The sequence below is a fragment of the Microtus ochrogaster genome, chromosome 24 (genome assembly GCF_000317375.1).
Source record: "Microtus ochrogaster isolate Prairie Vole_2 chromosome 24, MicOch1.0, whole genome shotgun sequence".
Taxonomy (NCBI): Eukaryota; Metazoa; Chordata; class Mammalia; order Rodentia; family Cricetidae; genus Microtus; species Microtus ochrogaster.
In genome coordinates this window covers 10,500,679-10,522,510 of record NC_022024.1, presented here as the reverse complement: position 1 = coordinate 10,522,510, position 21,832 = coordinate 10,500,679, and the positions used below count along the sequence as shown (strand labels likewise).

The 21,832-nt window shown below is 43.9% G+C and overlaps 1 protein-coding gene across 2 annotated transcripts in view; it reads left to right on the top strand.

Moving 5' to 3' along the window:
- Positions 1 to 21,832, top strand: part of Ptprb (protein tyrosine phosphatase, receptor type B) — a 113,776-nt gene that overhangs the window by 11,802 nt on the left and 80,142 nt on the right. The window contains exons 1-2 of one of the 2 annotated variants that reach the window (XM_005358042.3): positions 15,612 to 15,828; positions 16,225 to 16,498. In XM_005358042.3, the coding sequence (XP_005358099.1) occupies positions 15,775 to 15,828; positions 16,225 to 16,498 (328 nt within the window). In that variant the 5' untranslated portion in view covers positions 15,612 to 15,774. Of the gene's footprint in view, positions 1 to 15,611; positions 15,829 to 16,224; positions 16,499 to 21,832 lie in introns of those variants that run through there. The other variant, XM_013350347.2, reaches the window with a different exon arrangement.

The following is a 21,832-nucleotide window of genomic DNA, read 5'->3' as shown; positions in this document are numbered from 1 at the left end:
CAAAGGCAGTTTCTCCCAGTGCAGAATTCTGAACTCTAATCTAACCATCCTTCCCACCAAACAACTTGAAAGAGCGCTACTCCACAGTTCATTGTTAGTCACTGGAGTCTGAGACTTTGAAAAGTAACACAAGTCACTGACAGTTCAAACTTTGTGTCCCCTGAGAGTAATTGTGACGAAGAGCATCAGGAGAACGTGAGTAAAGTAGTTGAGCTCAATTGTCGGAAATTGTATCTGCAGCTCTCTTAGTCATTTTCTTTCTCACACAGCATCTGGTTTGTGAAGATGTTTTACTGGGCTGGGTTGGAGGCGTTGTTTTTGAGTGAAGACAAGGCTTCGTGACTGCATGTGTTGGACGAATGCGCCTGAACAAAATGCTTAAAGTTTGGAGGGGAGGAAGGAAAGGTTTGGGCCAGTCTGGAACAAAGTAGAATGAAGATGAACGTAATGACCCAGAATGAAACGGGAGAGAGTGGACTGGGGTGGACTGGGGTGGACTGGGGTGGACTGGTCTGCAGTGGGGCTGCTCTGGTAGGTGCTTCCTCTCCTGCTTCATCCGGGCTCACTGTTGCAGCTGCATTCAACACGGGAGGTCAGCAGGGCTCTAAGATCAACACTCAGCTCATTTGCATGACTAGCCCTCGGCATTGGCTATGAGCCGGCCATCTAGGCTCACCTCATGACCCCTCATCCTCTAGTAAACAATACCAGCTTCCCTTTCATGATGGGAAGTTAGTCCAGCTTCATAAAAGGCCAAAGGTAAAGGCTGCAGGATTCTAGAAGTAGAGACTCTGGAATCACACAATGCTCCTTCGGCCACATTTGGAGGTTAAAACAAGCTAAAAACCAGCTGAAATTCAAGGGATAGGGCAATAGAATCTGCTCCTTTAAGAGAACATCACCAAAATCATGTTGCAAATACATATATATGGCACACACATATAGTTGGGGTGAATCCATAACCATTAAACAGGACACCGTATATTATTGTCATCACCACTACCCTATTGCCATCATCACCATCCCTATTTTGCAGATGTCTAAATAAAATATACAAAGGTTAAAGCCCAAAGACCTTCTCAAATGATCAAGGAGAAAGATAGCAAGAGTGTACACCCATGTACACCCACCCCCTCGGTCACCATGTTCTCTTAATATATAGTACCTGTTCATCAAGGCAAATGCCAAGGAAGACATATTTGCACTGCAGTTATCCCTCTTCACTCAGCACACAGAACAGCCCTAAACTCACTCTTTGAAGATGCAGGGTGTTTCTCTTCTTTAACTTTCCTCCTTTTTTTGTCCCACGTCCTCGTTGCCTATGTGATGCATTTGACTGTGGAAGGTTGTATCCTTGGACCAGGACTTGGTCTCAGAGAGAGCTCTGTGGCTATTCCCCCCCGCCCCTCCTCTCCCAACCTCCAACTCAAGACCTTAAGGGAATTAACAGGTCAGTTGCAGAAATCAAGAACTAGCACTTCGGCGTGAAAGAAACCGAGCCTAGGTCCTAGAGGTTTCTACTCAGGTTGTGCTTCCTTCTCTGAACCGGAGATCACACTGGGCGTTCATCTGCCTCATAAGGTTGAGAATAAAGATCTGATTAAAGGGATCACCTTGGGAGGTACTCTAGCTGAGTGTAAGTGAGGATTTACTAACGTTGGCTTCTTTTAGTCTTTATCATCCCTACCCCGGCTGACTCCAGGCTCGAGGAACCCACTTGAGCTAGCGGATTCTGCAAACCTGCTCTAGAAGAGATAGAGTTGCTGACTGTGCAGAAAAGCAAGGTTCCTGGCTGGTTGTGATACCACTATCTACACATCTTGCCTAGAGGCTTGCTGCCTGCTTCCTCTCCCACCCCACCCTTGTGCTGGCCCTGGGAGGAGCAGCATTTCCTCAGTTTGTGAATAGCCATTGTGGTTCTGGGCTGAGCTTTCGCAGTTCTGTGGTTTCCTTCCATTGGCCTTCAAAGAGATCACAGCCCAGTGTGAGTCTCCAAATAAGAGAGGAGGTTAGTGCAGAAAGTACCTCAAAACCAAGCCCAGGCAGCCTCCTTGCCTGGGCCCCTTAGAGTGTGCAGGGAGATACAGGGCTGTCACCATGGTTATACAGGCAGACTAAAGATGAACAGCATCCCCAAGAATAGCGGTGCTCAGCCATCCTACTGCAACCCTTTCATGCAGTGCCTCATGGCGTGCTGACCCCAACCATAAAATTATTTTCGTTGCTACTTTATAACTGTAATTTTGTTACTATTTTGAATTGTGTTTTCCAATGGTTTTAGTTGACCCCTGTGAAAGGGTCGTTTAACTCCCAAAGGGTCATGACCCACAGGTTGAGAACCTCTGTCCTGGAGGAAACCACACAGACCACCACCAAAGTACCCACGTGGTGCTTACACTGTCCGTTGCGAGTAGAACCAAGTAGCACAGACCATGAAACTGATACAATTATTTTTAATTCTTATTTTTATTATTTTTAATTATGTAAAGGGAGGTGGGATATGTGGGTACAGCTGCCCTCAAATGCCTCTGGTCTGCAGCTGGAGTGGTGGGCAGCTGTGAGCCGCTCTACACGAGAACCAAACTCCAGTCTTTTGGAAGACCAGAAGGTGTTCTGAACAGCTGGGCCATCTTTCCAGTTCCCATGTATCATCATTGTGAGAATAATTTGGGGCAAGGGAGGAACCTTGGAGGGCCAAGGGGCCGCGCATCCCAGCGGGTGAGAGGCAGACAGGCCATGCAGACAGTGCTTAAGTGGGGACTTTTATTGAGATAAAGGGAGTGTGGGAAGGGAAGGAAGAGATAAAGAGACAGAGAGAAAAAGAGAAGAGAAAGAGGAGAAAGAAGAGAGAGTAGTAGGCAGAGTTTTGCCTTTTTGAGTCTTTTTGTTTGTTTGTTTGTTTGTTTGTTTTGTTTTGTTTTTCGAGACGTGGTTTCTCAGTAGCTGTGGAGCCATTCCTGGGACTCCTTCTGTACCTCAGGCTGGCCTTGAACTCACAGAGATCCACTTGCCTCTGCGTCCTGAGTGCTGGGATTAAAAGCACATACCACCACCATCCAGCTAGAGTTTTACCTTTTAAAGGGACAGGGTACTGTCTGCCATGCATGCAGGGTTGATGCATTCTACCAGGTCCCCAAAGGGCAGAGCTGAGGTGTGCCTGGGTGCTAGCAATTGTGTTATGACCATGTATTGCTAAAGCCCCTACCTCATAGCCAGCATTGCCCAATCTTAATTCTAAAGCGCAGTCTCATGGTTCCTCAGTTAAAATGGATGACCGTCTGCTAACAGCACAACCTAGCTTAAAATTCGCCTGACCCCTCCAGCCTTAAAATCTCAAGGATTCCTATTTGTTTCCGTTATTTTTTTAATGACACGTAATTGGATTGCCTTCCATTTTGTTCATACAGAGGCTGGGCAGATAATGTGCCACAATATAAGCCACACACACACATACACACACACACACACACCCCTAAGATGCAGCCACAGAACAGGCCGTAAGTGTTGAGATGCCTGCCTGACATAACACCTTCCCCTGGCACACAGGCGTCTCGGGAGAGATGAGGTGTGCTCGAAGCAAAGCCTGATGCAGTGAGAAGAGAGAATGAGGAAAGGAAGCCAAGATCAATATAGAAGCCAGACTGTGCCAAGAGTCAGGGAAAGTCTATGCCATCAGCTCCGACCATGGCCCTGGCTGTCCTGGAACTCGCTCTGTAGATCAAGCTGAGCTCACCTGCTCCTGCCTCCCTAGCGCTGGGATTAAAGGTGCACACCACCGGTCACCTGTACCACTTTAAAGCTACAGCTGCGGGATTCAGGTTCAGACTGTCATTGCTCAGAATTGCCTGAAGCAGAAACTCAGAGCCTGCAGCGTGAAACTCCCAGCAATTCTATTAGGAAGCTGGGTTTGTGGTCAGATGAGAGATAACCGAGTGATCGGCTTGTTGGGGGAAAAAAATTGAAAGAAAGAAGAGGAAACCCAATGGGGCTGTAGAACCTGAGTACAGTCACAGGAAACATCCCACAGCCCACGTCACAAAACTCAAGGGTGTCCCAGACTTAAGGCCATGAAGGGACTTGGCAATTCAGTGCAACCATAGTGACTACTAAAAATGACATGACCGGCATCGTGTTCAAATCTGAAACATAAAATGTGGCTTTAAGTTTTGTATCAGTTTTGAAGTTCCTTAATTTAGATACTTTATTAAGATTGCAAACTTAATGCGGGATGCCCGCCTCCTATTCTGAAATAGTTCGGGTAGATTTACTATATTTGCAGAGAGAAAGAGAGGACACCGACAGACAGACAGACAGACAGACACACACACACACAGAGGCTGGGGGAGGGAGGGAGAGAGATAAAATTGGGAAGTTCAGGGAAGGGTTATACAAACTCTATGTGCACGTTGCAGTTGACCTGGTAATGTGCAATTACTTCAAAATAAATATTTTTAATGTAAAAGGAAATCAAGGAAAGCTGGGCGGGCTTTCGAAGGGTGGCATTCACGGGAAGCTGCTGCATTAGAGCTAAAGATGTGTCTTCTTCGAGAACGGGGGTGAGAGAAAGTGGGACTTGAGGCCGCTGGATGGAAGATGAGGAGGCAAGATTAACACACACAACAGGGGAAAATGAGATGAATTTTTTTTTAAAAAAAAAAAAAGTCAGTGAAGCGAAAATTCAGAACTGGCTCCCAGCCTCTTGATAAGTCTGAAGATAAAGATAGACAGCCTGGGAGGAACTGCTAAATCCTATAAATCTCTGCAGTAACCGCAGCCAACGGCTGTACCCTCAAATCACACACACACACAGAGACTCACAGGTTTGAAACCCAGTCACTGTAGAATACAGTGAAAAGTAACTGCAGGAGAAACACTGTGAGTTCCAGGAGCCGTTACTGAAGTTAGTACCGTTTCCGTATCTCCTGCACTTGCAGGCAGCTGGTAGCGAAAGCAGCACCATAGGTCCAGATGAGAACTTCCTACTACAGAAATGTCTGTTTGGGAGCCAGGGATATACCCTTGTTGCTATTGTGTCTCTCGTTTCGGTTCCTTATAGATTTGTGCCAATGAGATGCCCGCTGTCAGGGCTTCCTGTGTAGACTTCCCTCTATTAGATTGCTGGTGTGAGGGGCGGGGGAGGGGGGGAGCAGAGCTATGGGCAGAACTCAGCAAGCGCATACTTTGCCGGGGGTTCTGATCTTGGTGGCACAAGTAGCAGTTTCAGGAATGTCTCTCCTGAGAAGCACTCGCCTTCACACGCAGTTAAGGAGGGGGCATCTACCCGTCCAGAACAACAGCTTTATGGATGTCAATTACTTCTAAGGCTTGAGTTTCTAATGCTGCACTGAGATGGGTGAGAATGCGCTTGTCAAAATTCTTAGGCAAGCCCTTGTTTGGGCGAAGAGTGTAAACGTTTATTCTGTCCGTACCTAACAGAGATCCAGTCACCGTGACCTGGGGATGTGGAGGAGGTGACGAAGAACAGGGCTCCTTCCTTCAAGGCCTCTATAATCTGACTCATAGTTTTCACGTGACGTTTGGGGAAAACATGATAAGGTCCTTTGATCTTCTGCTTTGATCACTGTCAGCCCAGTGCTCAGGGGGTCTCAGAGATTCCCGAGTCGGCCTCACCCAGTAGAGAAGGGTGGAGTCGGAAGCAATGCAAATTAAAGATAACAAAGAAACAGGCAGAATGTAGGACCATTGTGGTTCCATCTTTTAATTTTTTTTTGAGCCAAAAGTCAAGATTTTTTTTTAAAAAGGAAAAGGCTTGATTTTCTCATTGCTTTCTTATTTTGATTTTTAAAGTGATATTAAAATCTTGTTATAAATGTCAGTCACCTGGGTTTAACCAGGTGGTTATCAAATGATAAGCCTCTCCTTTAGGAGGAGTGGATGGGGAGGTAGTAGGTGGAAGGCAAAGGGAGGGAATGGGAGGAGAGGAAGAAGGGAAAACTGTGATTGGTATTGTAAAATCAATGAAAAGAAATTCAGTTAAAAAAAAAACTAAGCCTCTCCTTTGTAACATCTACAGAACTCACAGGGAGACAATTTGATCCACAGAATATTAAAACTATGTCTTCTGTTTCCAATCTTAAGCCCCTAAAGAAGCTAAAAGCTTTGCTTGTTTAGCTTTTCTTTTTTTTAATTGTTTTACATTTATTCATTTTATACGTATGAGCGTGTGTGTGTGTGTGTGTGTGTGTGTGTGTGTGTGTGTGTGCGCGTGCGCGCATGCCTGGTAGGCTGAAGACAGAAGAGAACATGATATCTCCGGAAACTGTGATAGTTGTGAACCATCATATGGGTGATAGGAACAGAACCACCAAGTCTCCTGCAAGGGCAACGGGTACTCTAATTGATGAGCCATCCCTCCAGCCCCATTTCCTTTTTCTTTTAAAGCCAATCTTATGCCACGTTTCATTTATCTGCTGTCAAGGATTGGGGGAATAGATTTTGTGAGTATCGCAGTCTAGCTCCTGAAGTCATTCTACCCAGAAGCCGTGCACATCCTGACGGCCTGTGGGAAGTATTGCTGCCCTGACTTGCCCTACCTGTGAGCAGATTCATCTCTTGGGTTGGGTGGTGGTAGCTCTTGTGTTGATAAAGTTATAGCAGAAGCCTGGAGTTTGACGGAGTGAATCTCTTAGAGTCTCCCCTGCTTGTAAATCATATGGCTACCTATAGCTACATGCTGGGATGAAAACTACCCAAAGTCAAAGTCTATTTCCTCCCAGATTTTCTTTAAAAAAAAAAAAAAAGAGGAACAAAAATAAAAGAAATTAGTGTGGAAAATAAATACCAAGTGTACTGGCTGGTTTTGTGTGTCAATTTGACACAAGCTGGAGTCATCAGAGAGGAAGGAGCTTCAGTTGAGGAAATGCCTCCATGAGATCCAGCTGTACGACATTTTGTCAGTTAATGGTCAATGGGGAAAGCCCAGCCCATTGTGGGTGGTGTCATCCATGAGCTGGTGGTTCTGAGTTCTATAAGGCTGAAGCAAGCCAGAAAACAGCTCCCTTCCATAGCCTCTGCATCAGCTTCTGCCTCAGGTTCCTGCTCTGTTTGAGTTCCTATCCTGACTTTCTTCAGTTATGAAGAGCAATGTGGATGTATAAGTCAAACCCTTTCCTCCCCAGCTTGCTTTTTGGCCATGGTGTTTGGTAGCAGAAATAGAAATTCTAACTAAGACACCAAGAAACCTTAAAAATGTGCCAAAGAGTGGTGGTGGAACCTACTGATAACAATTCCCTCCCTCTCCTCCCTTCCAGTATTTAGAAAACTATGGCATGGCCACCAGTCTGAGCAGCTGTTAAATGCTTCTGATCTCTACTGAACAGCTCTGTTTGGATACAAGAGAGAATACAGTATGAATGTATTGTCATTTGGATGTTCTCAGAAAGATATTTACATCCATGGGCTCTGTTATTCTTTTGTATGACTGAATACTCAATTGTCATGGTTTGTTTTAATGTTCTTTGTAAAACATTATTTTACTATTAACAATTATGGGTCCTAATATTTCTGATCCTGAACTGGGACTTTCCCTATGCATGTAGTGCACAACTTCTCTTTCAATCCCTAAAACTGCTCTCCAAATGTATTTTGTTATTTCCTGGAGGCTCGTGATCTAGGAAGTTTATCTAGAAAGATTTCTTTAAGTACTCCAAACTATATCTCTAAATACAGAACAGGATGGTCATGAGGTTTTTAAAAATAACTGCTCATCAAAATTATGTTTTCTTCTATTTCAGTGCTTCTCTTCTGAAATGCATGACACTCCCTGCAGGTTAAAATTGTGTTGTTTTTACCACAATTTTCTATTCAGGCAATACAAAGAAAAATAGAAAAATACGTGCTATCTTGTGGTTGGTTTTAGTTGACATGTCTGCCTGGTTATTATGCCTTGTTTTAAAATTTTTTGTTGTGTGTTTGCTTAGCCTGAGAAAGGCCCTGGCTTATCTTTTAAGAGCCACATTAACTTGGTGTGGTTGTGCATGCTTGTAAGACTAGCACTCAGAAGGTACAAGCAGGAGAATCAGGAATTTGCAATCATTCTCAGCTACATAGATAGATCAAGGCCAGTCTAGTTTACATGATATCCTGTCTCTAAATAAATAAAATATTTCAAAGTCATCATAGTTGCCTGCAAAAGACCAGCACAAGATGAAGGCAATCAAAACCCCAACATGATAAACATTATGGTTTCATAGCTAGCAATTTTGTGGGACACCTATCAGCAGCAGTTGGGGATGCCTCTGACTCTACGGCCTGCACTTGGGACCCTTTTCCTCCTAACTGGTCACCTCAAATGGCCTTGCTATGAGGATTTGTGCGTAATCTTATTATAATTTGTTTATGCCGTGTTCAGTTTATATCCCTGGGAGGGCTGCTTTTTTATTTTGAAGGGAAACAGAGGCAGAGTGGATCTAGGGGGCAGGGACTGGGGGAAGGGAAAGTAAGGGAAACAGTGGTGGGGATGTAATGTATGTAAAGAATTAAATGTTTTTAAAAAATCTCAGCATGGGTCAGAAAAGGACTGACCCACATCTAGTTGAGGACTGTTGGCAACTGATTGCTATTGGTAGAAAAGAGGGTCATTTTTCTCTGGGGAATAGTCACATTGATGGGTTGTATATGCTCCTTTCGTAGATGGCTTCATGACCGTGCACATATAGGTAGCACTAATTGGATTTGAGTTTGTTTTTAAGATAGAGGGCATAAAGTTAGGAGGGAGTGTGTTAGAGAGGATCTAGGGGAAAATGGAAGGTAACATGATCGAAATATATTGTATACATATATGAAATTCTTAAAGACTAAATACACACACACACACATACACACACATACTTGTACAGTCTGGTGAGCAGGCCTATATATGCCCATCCACTCCAATCAGAAGCCAGAGCAAAGGAATGTAAATTCAAAGCCTCCCTGAGGTATGGAAGTAAGATCAAGGCTAGCAAAGGCCACTTAGCCAACCCCTGATGTAAGAGAATAAATAAATAAAATTGGAGGTGAGTAAATAAGGGGTTAGAATAAAAATCCAAAGCAGAGCATTTGTCAAGCATGTGCAAGGCCCTGGTTTAATACCCAATACTAGGGAAAAATTCTTCCTAGAAGGAATGGCATCAGGCTGATCTTGTGTCTAGCATTTGATGTTACATGAAGTTCTTTTTTCAGGTCTTTTTCAAGTATCATTCACACTGAATTTTTCATGAAGCTTTACAAATATCAAGACATGCATGATATTTATTATAAAGATAACTAATTTGTGAATTCTAAATTTGTTCCAGACCCTCTAAATAGTCTGCGTCACATCTTGGAAACAGAGCAATCAGTGAAAGTTGAGAGTAATCGCGGACGAGTTAAAATTAACTCGCCTAATAATGAAATTTTGGTTGAAGGTTTATTGGGGAGCACGCTGAGTTTAAATAGCTCTTCTTTGCTGACAGCACAGATGATTTGTTGAAACCCAAAATGCTTCCTCCACCCCCTGCCTTACTGATTCCTTGGGTCCTTATAGGTAGGGCCCTATACTATGACTTTCTAGCAGGTTCTCAGCTAACAGCTGATGCTGCACTGTCCTGTAAGAGCATGGCTCCTCATCGTCTTCCTCCCCCTCTTCCTTCTTATCTTTTCAATTCCCTTTCCTGTTCCTCCTCAGCGACCCTTTCCTCCTCTTCCTTCCTCACTTTCATTTTTGATCCCACTCCTATCTCTTCCCACTTTCCCTTTTTTCCTTCAAAATCAATCTCTTCCTGTTTTATTCTTTCTCTCTCTACAATTGTCTTCCACTCCTACATGCTCATGCTCTCTCTCTCCCCCCCTCTCCCCCTTTCTCCCTCTCCTTCTCCTCTCTCTCTCCCTCACTCTTCCTCTTCTTCTCCTCTCTCCCTCTCCCTCCCTCTCCCCCTCTCCCTTTCTCTCCCCCTCTCCCTCTCCTCCTTTCCCACTCAGGACAGCATTTAAAGCATGCCCTAAGACCATACTTGCAAAAGCTTGTTAGAAAAATTGTTAACTTAACAACATTTGCTGAGCAGCTACGAAGACCCAATCCTTCTCTCAGAAAACGTTTAGTGAGATTCTAGTGTGTTCTGAACCCCGTGCCGAAAGGGAAAGCAAAGCTCTACCCTACAAGAATGTCTCGAAGGACCAAAGACAGAGACAACACTCAAATACATAAATAATTAGATTATTGTTGCGCATTATTACTCTGAACTGAACAAATGGGCTGTGAGGGAGAAAGGATGAAAGAAACTTCCTCCTTATGATCTCTGATATGGAGGAGGAGTCTTAACATACACCAGAGCCTGACACCGAGCCCGCGCTCAGCACATTTTCTGTTCTTTTTTTTTCTTTTTTGGTTTTCGAGACAGGGTTTCTCTGTGGTTTTGGAGCCTGTCCTGGAACTAGCTCTTGTAGACCAGGCTGGTCTCGAACTCACAGAGATCCGCCTGCCTCTGCCTCCCGAGTGCTGGGATTAAAGGCGTGCGCCACCACCGCCCGGCTTCAGCACATTTTCTGAATGGAAGCATGTACCTGAAGAAGGGAATCAAGCAGTAGATAGACAACAAACAGAGCCAGGTAACGAAGGTCCTGGCTGAGGTCTGTGGCTTTTTAGTCCCTCGTGGGAGGCTTGTTTGCATTCATTGCTTCCAAGCCACTTCACTTTTTCTCTAACACAGAGCTCTCTGTCTCGGACCCTGGCGATCCCTGGTCTACAGTAACTCTCCTTCCTAGTGAGACATCAAATGGTGCCCTATGCGCCGTCCAGCAGGCACATTCCTGCATGAGTGCAATCCCCAGTGGTGGAGAGCTTAGGAAAAGTTGCTAGTTATAGGAAACAAAACATAACGGTAGTATGTTCAGTGTGCTGTGCACAGACCACGGCAACCGTGTTTTGTACATGGAAAAGTAGTGAGCAGAGAAGGGAAAGCCGTGTGTCCAGATGGGATTGAAGCAGTGGGAATCACTTGCTGGGTCTGAACTTCCCCAGGGAATGGTCTCAACCTGGGATCAGGAAGGATGTGGGGACCTTGTGCCACACTCAAACCAAATGCGTAGGTGAAGCCACCACACAGCTAACTCCATTATGGGGCAATCAAGATTTTGGGGGTGCACAACATGCATCCCAACTCTACCTCAGCCATACCAACCAGTGGTGAGAACAGGCATAGAAGTGTGAACACTGACCACAGATGAGCTTACTAGGACTTAAAAGTCCAGAGGAACATTCTGCACATTGGGTTTTTAAATCTATGGCTCCTGGCTCAAGGCTTCTATAATCTTTGTAATTCCTTATGTATCTAGAATAATAAAAATAAATTTTGTTAAAATATTTTACTTAAATCCCTGAAACAGCTCCAAGTGAATAAGGTAAAGCAATATTTTTCAACCACACCTGAGCTTTTATGAATGTGATTTTTAAAAGCACCACTGATAAATACTTAATAAGAGTGAGGAGGCAAGGGGCGGGGATTGACGGTTGCTTGGAGGGGAAAGGGCTAAAGTTGGAGTTCATTATCAGCGGTCAATGGTTCAACCAGCCCTACTTCATAAAATATCTACAAAGGGCAAGTGTCCAGGGTGGAGGGTTTCCAGGAAGATGAGAAGAACATATCCCTGGGCTTCCAAGGGTGACATGCTCCCGACCGCATGGGGGTGGGCCTTTTACAGCTTGCCCTGTACCCCTCTTATAGAGACGTTTGCTTACAATTTTTAAATTGCTCTTTGCAATAAGCAAATAAGCATGACAAATATATAAAGAAATAAAGTTGCCATTCCCAAGCAGGGGTTCTTGCCCCTGGTGAGTGGTGAGTTCAGCATCTGTGTTCATAATGTAACAAGATTCATACCTTAGCTGTGAGCTTGTAAGGACTGTGTGAACACAAACACGTTTGTTACCGTGAATTTTTTCACCATTTTTAGAAGACAGCTGTCTAGTCAGAAGCAGCCACACCCTTCCTGTGGAGTCTGGGAAAGGCTTCCTGATGACAAAGGGAAAAGGTTAGGCCACTGTAATGGGGCAGAATGACTGACCCCCATTCCTGGAATGCAATGACTTCTAAAAGTAAATATAGAGCTATATTATAGGGCAAATGGACTCAAAAGCAGGTGAGGAATTCCAAACAAAGAGAACAAATAAGAAATGAGTCAACGTGTTTATATTATGTACAGAATTTCATACACTCCCTATCCAATAGATGACCTCAGGGACGTGTTCTGTGCTCCTGCAACATGTAGCCACGTTTGCAGATTTGCATATTAATACGGTAGCTGTGATTCCAATTTTTAAAACTTCTGTTTATTTTATATGTGTGGGGGTGTTTGGTCTGCAGTTATGCCATGTGTACCACACGCGTGCCTGCCTGGTGCCCATGAGGTCAGAAGAGCATCACACCTCCTAGAACTGTGGCCAAGCATAGTTGCGGATCATCGTGTGGGTTCTGGAAAATGAAGCCAGGTGCTTGCAAAGGCAACAGTGCTCTTAGCGGCTTAGCTCCCTCCATGGTTCCTGCATTTATTATTTCAGAAGGAAAAATATAGTCCCTAAAAGTCCAAGTTTAAGTCAGACCCATTGTCTCTCATTGTATATTCATTTTTATGGGCTATACTGAACCCATAACCTATTGGAAGCTCTGTTGTCAGCCTTGAGATGATAATAATAAAATAATGATAACTTAAAAGGCCAAAGTTATATAACTTTGGAGAAGAAATGTTTATAACTACTGGCCCTTTCCATCATGTTCTGATATGATTCTTCATCTATGTTGATGATATTTAAAAAATTATTTAACCTCAATTATTCTAAGCATACATGTTCAACTTTGATAGATCAAAATTTAAAGATGGATTTAAAAACATGAATTCTTATTTTCCGAACTCCTGGTCCTAGAAACACTCTCAACAAGTGCCTGAGAGCACTCTTGGCTGGGTTCTTGGGAGCACTCTTGGCAGGTGCCTGGGAGCACTTTTGACCAGGTTGATGGGAGCACTCTTGGAAGGTGCCTGAAAGCACTCCTGGGAGGTTCCTGGGAGCACTCTTGGTTGTGTTCCTGGGAGCACTCTTGGTTGTGTTCCTGGGAGCACTCTTGGTTGTGTTCCTGGGAGCACTCTTGGCCAGGTTCCTGTTAATTTGGAAGCATTTAAGCAGTAATATTGGGAAAGTGTTTCCTACAGCCTCCATTTGTTCCTTTTCAGATGTCTTCAGGTATACTCTTATAAGTCATAAGGAAGGATTATTCGCTACTTTATATATTATGTTATATGTTAGAAAGTTTGGTCTAAAAGGATGCAGCATGCTAGAATACGTATGTGCACAAGTCTGTGTTTGTTTGTGTGTGTGAGCTTGGGAAAGATAGGATTGCTTAAAGATTTTCAGAGGACAGTGGATATTTAGTATATTTAAGTGGGAAGACTATAAATCCGAAAATCAATTGGAAAAATTTTAAATCCCAGAGAAGATGCCAATGAAAAACCTAAACATCGGGAATTAATAAGTGGGGTCTATGCAATGAATGAATTAAAAAAAGAGACCCAAAAAGAAAATAATGAGATAAATCGATGTGGATGCTTCACCTGTTGCCGGACTTTTCAAATGAGGTTCACCAAGTTGCTTTCACGTTTGTGATGGCATCATAGCTCTCTCTGTGACACCTTTAGAACATCGTTCTTGTCTTCGACCCAGGTAGCCTTTTCTGAATACAGAAAGGTACGAAAAGGGTAGCAAGGAATGAACTAAAAAGAAACTTCACTCAAGACTCAAGGCAGTTGGTGCTTGTATTGGAACACGCAGTTGACGGAGGAGAGAAGCAGAATACCAGTGATGAGAGAAAGGTGTGCCAGACTGTGGAGATTGCTGCGTGAAGGTCCAGAGAATGAAAATGGTTTTTCAGGGAGTCAAGCACCCTGGGTGAAGAACAGGACGTGCTGCAGTCTCCCAAAGCACACAGGTGTTTGGTGCTTGGTGAGCTTGCTGACTTGCAAGATCGATCGCAGACCTATGTGTGTCTACTTCTAAAGCCCAGAAGTCTCTGAAAGGCAATGAACTCGGTTTTTCATTAATATTGGCAAGCATATTTTCCAAAAGAACTGAAGTGGTTTTCACTTTCTTGAAGTGTTCTACTTTCCCTCAAAGTGTATAGTAGACATAAGAAGCCGAGCCGTAAGTGTATCCGCTCTGTAACGAATGTGCAGGAGTGGGTGCCTTATGCAGCAGTGATTTGAAAGGTAGTGTAATGATCCATCTGAGACAATTTTTGACAACCATGCTGATTGAGCCAATTAAGACCTTTGAGTTTTTTATTAATGGCCAGACCAAGAGTGGGCTCACAACTCTGGAAGTCTCTTGGTGTCCTAGCTCAGGGATACAATATAAAGGCAAAACACATAAAGATTCATCATAGTTAGTTGAGGGTCAGAGAGTCTTAAAATGCTCATTCCTGCCAGAGCATAGTAGCCATTTGAAACAAAACCTGCCAGCTATTTTGCCTAATACATCTGGAACCATAATCAAGGCATGAAAATCTCAACTGTGTTGCCAAGGCAGACCTGACAGTTGTAGGGAGGGGGTGTGGGAAGCTAAGACCCGTCTTAAACATAAGACGGAATCAGAACAGGATTTGACCCCTACCTTAGTCATTTTAATGGGGTCATATCTTTTGTTAAACAGCTCAAAACCTCGAAGCTATAAAAGGGGTTGCAAAGCTTCATTATTATCACCATACTAAGTACTTTCGCTTTTTGGATTGAGTTTCTTCTCGGACCTGCTTTGACACATACATTTCTTCAGATTATATGACAGTCGTCCCGGATCTTACAGATGATGCGGGAAACACCGCAGCCTGCTTCTTTGGAAGGTGTGGGATGCTGAGTTATGGGAGTGTACGTTGATAATGTGATTATTTTGTTGGCAGTACACGGTATTTTCCTAAGATTTGGGGAGCCCACAGGCCTATGCAAGTAAATTGGGCAAGTGGATGGAGAAAGGACGGTCCTGTTGATAATGGGCTGGCTCTTTGAGGGTCTTTTCCCCTGCTGATGTCAAAAGGATGCCGACAGTGACAAATGGGTGTTTTGAGGTGAGAAGGGCTAAAGCCCTCTAATAAAAGGCTTCAGGAAAGAGTGTGGGCGACCCAGGGAAATGTGCTCCGGTCAAGTTTAAGCCTGGGAAACGAGGCCCTGGAGAAAGCAGATGAGAAGATAGGAAGGAAGGTAGGGAGGGGGACGCTGGGTGTGGAGAGGAGGTGGGGGCTGAAAAGTGAGAGCACTCAAGCACTTTTTAAAGCTATGACAACAGGGTTGAGGACCACTGGGAGGGAAAAAGTGAAAGTTCAGGAGGGGGTGTAGAAGGCACAGCCCCGCGGCCCCGGAAGGGACCCTTGGCTAGGGAAGCGGGAGCAGAGGCAGGGGGGCAGCTTGGCTGGCCTCAGGCCCCCTTGGCAGCCTCAGGCGTTGGCTCCTCGGGACTCCCTCCCTCTCCGGAGCATTGTTCCTTTGCCGGGAGACAAGGAAATTGCCTTTTGATTGCGGAAGTCCCGGACGGGGCTTGGGGGCGAGGCAGCGCGGGTCAGAATGGCAGCGTGGGAAGGGCCGCGCGCCGCGGGTCCCCGCCGCCTGTCGCGTCCGCAGCCCGCCCAGGGCGGCAGCAGAAGCAGCTGCTGCCGCGGCCCTAGCGCGTCCCCAGCTTCGAGGGAAGCGCGCTGCGCCCGCGGGGCGCGCTGAGCGCGCAACAAGTGGTACTCAAGGTGCCCTGGCTGTCCTCCCAGCGAGATGCTGAACCATGGAGCCACACTGGCCTTGTGGATCGCGCTGAGCCTCCTGCAGGTGAGCTGGCAGAGCAAGGGATGGGGACGATGCTCCACTCCCCGCTAAGAACCAAGTCCATCCTCGTCCCAGCCTCCGGGGATGCGCGAGGGGGAAAGGAACAAAATCTTATACTCCTATGTGGGAGAGTCATCCTTTCCCGAAATCCTGCCATCCACCAAACTGACAGCTTACCCTCCTGTCAAGACAGCAACTTTGGATCTCCAGCTGCTCCTAGGAGAGGTGAAGCAACTGGGGCGAAAGTTGCCCGCCATCCACTTCTCCTGTGAGCCCTTTCCTGGGTTGGAGGCTGAGCAGACAACCGCAGCTGGGGAGGACAGGTGGCTCAGGGAGGTGTCTATGCCTCTATGCACTGCAGACTGGGGATTTAATCCGTGCTCTCTGGTTCTTTTGCAGGCTGGACTGGCAGAGCTAGAGAGATGTAACTTCACACTGTTGGAGTCCAAGATCTCCAGCTTCTCAGCGTCTATCCAGTGGAGGACTTTGGGGTCACCCTGCAACTTTAGCCTCATCTACAGCAGTGATACCTCAGGGCCCTCGCTGTGCCATCCCATTCGGATAGACAACATTACCTATGGATGTAACCCCAAGGATTTACAAGCAGGGACCTTCTATAACTTTAGGATTGTTTCACTGGATGGAGAAGAGAGAACTTTGGTCTTACAGACAGGTAAAGAGAAACAGGTGTCATGGGATGGCCAAGCCACTCTTAGCTGAGCCTTTTCCGATTGAGCCTTTTCCGATTGGGGCTTTCATTTGATCTTTGGGCATTTAAAAAGTGTGTGTGTGTGTGTGTGTGTGTGTGTGTGTGTGTGTGTGTGTGTGTGTGTGTAGATATTGGACCAGGATTTCTAGTTGTCTAAGGCCTGGTCAGAGCAGCTTGCTTGACTCTTGAAGGCTCCTTTAGTGCTGAAAACAGCAGCTGACTAAGCAGCCCCTGGAAGGAAGAGGGTAGAGGGAGATTTTTTTTCTTTAACTGATGCGGTTTGAGCTTCCAACATAGTAAATTGTCACACACCAGAATCATTTTAAGTAAATGTTTTAATAATAATGGAGTTGTGATGGTTAAGGATATGCTTGGTTGTGTTTATAGAACGTGAACTAGAATATAAAATCTTCAGGAATAGAACAGCCCTTTTCATAGGGACCGTTGGAAAAGTCTCTTGAAATGAGAATGCAAAGATGATTTGGGGTTTCTTGAGGTACATAACAGTGGAGAACATTCTTTGGCCACTCTGAAGTTCGAATCAGTGGTTTCCCAGGATCTCCTTCCATGTGTGATGCTATGTCTGTCTCTCTTTCCTCTCTTGTCTGTGAAGTGGAAGGCTGGCTGGCGCTTCAGGCGCAAGCTCTTCCCACCTGCAGGGGCTGCTGCAGGCATTTACCTCACGGGAGCCTCCGTGCATGAGGGCGCTGCAGATTTCCCAGTTCCTTATTCTTTGCCATCTCTGTTCCATACAACAGTGAAGACTTCCTTCAACCAGAAGTAAACCAAAGAGAAAAATTCTGAAAATTGGATAGAGAAATGACCTATCTTTATGATTCTTTCTTGTTTCTACCTGAACAAAGATGATTTCTTTGGCCATAGCTCTTTGAAGGCCATCAGTCTGACTGAAAGTACAAGCAGGGTTGGGAAATCTCACTGAATCCCTGAAATATTAATAAACTATTAATCCTTTCATAGATCTTTTAGTCCATGATGCCCACTTACATCATTTGACTTGCTATAGATGAAATATAGAGGTAATTCTTGAGGGCTGCAGGAACCTCAATTTGAAAAGACAAATCGCTTGTTAAGAATATGCTTGTATTTATATGGAACCATGGGGGGGGGAGAGAGTAAAATCAACTATAGGAGTGGAAATAGCTGGATATTCAGTCATTATGTTGTCAATTTCTTGGAAGCTGAAGCTGGTTCTGTGACAGCTCACACCACTGTAGCTGTAGAATGCTGGACATTGTATGTCCAGATGTCCCAGGTACACCGGAAAGGGCCTCACCAACAGTGTGTGTGTTCAGTGCAACCGAGCGGTTTTTAAGGTAGCTGCATTTTCAGAATGTTCATAAACGTTCTGAAAAACATTAGCCTTAAGGAGTCTGGAGACAGTTATTTATCCCAAGGATTTACTTCATGGAAACCAAAATGATCTTGAGAAAACCGTCCATTGTGGGTGTTAGTAACATAAGTCAAGCTTCGAGTTGTGACACAGGGAGATGCTCCAAGTCCAGAAGCATTTGGTAAACATGAGAAACAGTCACACTGCATGGATGCTACTGGATAAACAGCTTCGATGTGCTTGCTGTTTCACTATGCTAGAGACAGAAGCCAGCCAGGGCTTACTCCAGACGAGGCAAAGCCCTGGACCACTGAGCTACACCCAGGCTCGTTAATTTTCCTAAGGATGTAGTTTTCACCATACATTTCCTGAGCCCCAGGGTAAATATGGATGATGGGAATTGCAGGTGGTGTCTGCATAATGGCAATTTTCCCCCCATGCATGTATGATGGTATAGGCCTTCTCAGAACTCTCTATGCCTTTAAAATAAAGATTTCATTTTAATACAAAAATTTGAATTAACCTTTTTTAAATATTGTTTTAGGGAGGGCTTTTTAAAGTTGTTTATTTATATATTCATTTATATGTAGTGCTTTCTAAATTTTAAAGGCGTATGGAAGTTTAGATTTTGTTAAGAGAAAATAACTATTATTCCTCAGTATTGATTACTAAGCCCTAATGATGGGGTCCATAAATCATAGTTTACTATTACTAAAGCAATGCCAACTAATATAATATCAACTCAAACAAAGCTTTAAACAAGCGAAAGACTCCATTCAAACTGTGAGTTCTTTTTTTTTTTTCTGCCTTTTACCAATCTCAGATGAATTTGAACAAAAGCAAGACTCACTCATGAATGGAGATCAGACTGTTGCTTGTATGATTGGGTGTGATTTTTTTTGGTGATGGGTTTTACTGATCGCGCAAAATAGTTGAATTATTTTGTTTTATGTAGACCTGGACTTTGAAAATATTAAACAAGTAGTATTTCATCAATAGAAAGCCTTCAGTCCAGATTTCAAATTACATTTGGAAAACGTGGATTCAAATTTAGATTAACAAGAATTCGCTGTGTGGGATGGCAAAGGGAAAATGCCAGAGAGATGGATGAGTTTATAAAATCACAGTCCAAAAAAAAAAAAAATGGTCCTTGCTCTTGTAGCCTAGAACAGGCGTGAGAGGTTATATTGACAATGGCCACACAGCCTTACACATCTTTCTTGAATGAGGCCTTTGTCCTGCCTCGTGAGTACCAGGCTGCTGTACTCACAGAGAGGACACAGAGCTATTCTCAAGTTTATTCTGGTGATTAACTGGAATGCAGCAGGAATGTCGTGAAGTGTCAGGTTGTGCAGTTGTGACTTTGCCAGGAAATAATACAATGGTCATACCAAATATTGAATAAGTGGGCATATTTCTGAGACTGTAATCTCAGAGTCGCAAACAGGGCTTGCAAAGCCCCTGGGATGCCTAGCTGTTTAAATGATAACTAGACCCTGCTTGGCATCTGTAGTATTTGTGGAAATGCTAGCTCATTTCAGCAGTGTTAAGAGCTCAAAAGTCACCAGGCACATCTCTAACCCCAGTACTTAAGAAGCAGAGGCCTCTGGATCTCTGTGAGTTTGAGGCCAGCATGGTCTACATATTGAGTTCCAAGCTAGCCAGAGTAAAAAACAACAACAACAACAAAAAACAAACAAAAAACAACAACAACAAACTGTATTTTCAGATTTACAGAAAAGTTATGACTTAGCACACAGATACCTAAGAATTCCCCGTTCTTGCGGTGTTTGTTGCAGTGAATGAGCCAGTATTAGCATAATTAACTCATAATGAATTTACATGTCCTTCCTCTGTCCCAGGATCTTATTTGGTGTCCCACATGGCATTCATTGTTGCTGATAATACAGATGGTATTTAATACCACACACAGAGAGAGAGAGGAGAGGGTGGGGGAGGGGGAGGCTGAGACTCCTAGGTTTTGCTCTATAGCCCAAGGCTGATGCTTTTCTTAGGTTTAACCTGAAGCTCCAGATCTTAGGTTTTCGGCAGGAACAGCATATACAGAGGTCAAGTTCTCATCGGGTGACACTGAGGCTCTTCCTGTGAACATGATCTGTCACTTTTGGTGCTGAAAAGTTGTCTGAGGTAGAGTTCAGTTTCTGACCCATTGTTTCATCTCCTGGAGCCGAGTGAACTGGAGGTGGGAATTTTACTTGGGGAATGACCATCCACAGGCATTTGACGTCCTGCTAATCTCAGCTACTTATTAATTTCCCTAGGAAAAAAATGCTCAAACATCCCCAACCTCACCTCAATTAATTTTAATCATATTAACATGATGAATTTTTTTCTGCCTCTCTCTCTCTCTCTCTCTCTCATTTATTTATATGTTCATTGGTGTTTTGCCTGCATGTATGTATGTGTGGGGATGTTGGATCCCCTGGAACTGAACTTAAAGACAGTTGTGAGCCACATGTGGGTGCTGGGAATTGAAACTGGTCCTCTGGAAGAGCAGTCAGTGCTCTTAACTGCTGAGACATCTCTCCAGCCACAAATTTCTTGATGTATATGAAAGCCATTTAAGAACTTTCATTATCAAATTACTGCATCTGCTATTATTTTCATTACCGAACAGTATGGATTGTACTGGATTGGCTGCCCTACCAAAACTTGGGTCGTCTAAAAACAAAATTGATTTTCCCTTAATCCTTGAGGTTGAAATTTCAAAGTCAAACACCTGCAGCTTTTCTGTCTTCATAGGTTTCTCTCCTTGTCTTGTACATGGCCACTGTCTCAAAGTGACAGATCTGTCCATCCAAACAAGGCTTTTCTTGAAAGGACACTAGTCATATTAGATCTAATGGCCCCACTACAAATTACTCTCCTCCAAAGACTCCCACTCTCTCAAATACAGCCTCATTCTGGACTTACCGAACCTGCAGCTTCAATACACATTAGCTATAATTTTAAATATGAGCCATTATTTCTGAGAAAAAAAAACCTCTGTAACTTTCTCTCATCCACAAATTTTACAGAGAATGATAGGGAAACATTTCTGGTTTTTATGCTATGTGAAATGAACCTGAACTTGGAAAAAATAGAGCTGGGGATCAAAGTGCTTTAAAGCACACTGCAGCTTGGGGGCCACCGGCATTTCTTTTCCATCACTCATTAACAGTAATATTTGGGGACCATGCCTTCTTATGTGTGCTTGAATCTATAATCCTGGGACTATTTATTGTGACTTCCAGGGAGAAAGATTGTTGTGTGTTTTTATGCTACAATACCTTCCATATTTAGTACATGAAAACATAAAATATCTATAGATAGATAGATAGATAGATAGATAGATAGATAGATAGATAGATAGACAGCAATATATATTCAACACAATAGATACTTATATTTTTATATATTTATATCAACATAATATGTATTTATTGTATATATTTATTATATTTGCATATATATACATATATATATAACTTTTGGATTTGGCCTTTGTTTGTTTTGTGTTTTGGAGCAGGGTCTCCCTGTGTTCTCCCCATTGCTACATTCAAACTCATGACAATTCTCCCTTCTCAGCCTCTCAGGTTTCTACCACTTGACTCTCTCTCCTGGAGCCTCTGTGGAGTGGGCATTTGAAAGTTCCCATGATGCTTCAGAGATGAATTCTGAAGGCAGGGCGCCTCCACTCTTCACTGGCAGAATGTTTAGAGAACGTTGCCTTTTGCCTCAGGGCCACTTATTAATCTGTATGGTGGGATTGGGAAAATAATAATGCCTATTTCATAGGGTCATTAGGAGGTTTTAGTTGTCAGATTGGAATAATTTGTCAACTGAAAATTAGAAAAAGAATCATATTCTTCATGCAGTAAATCTACATTTATTTCCAGCTTGGATATGGTCTTCAGCTTGCTAGGAACTAACACAATTTTCACAAA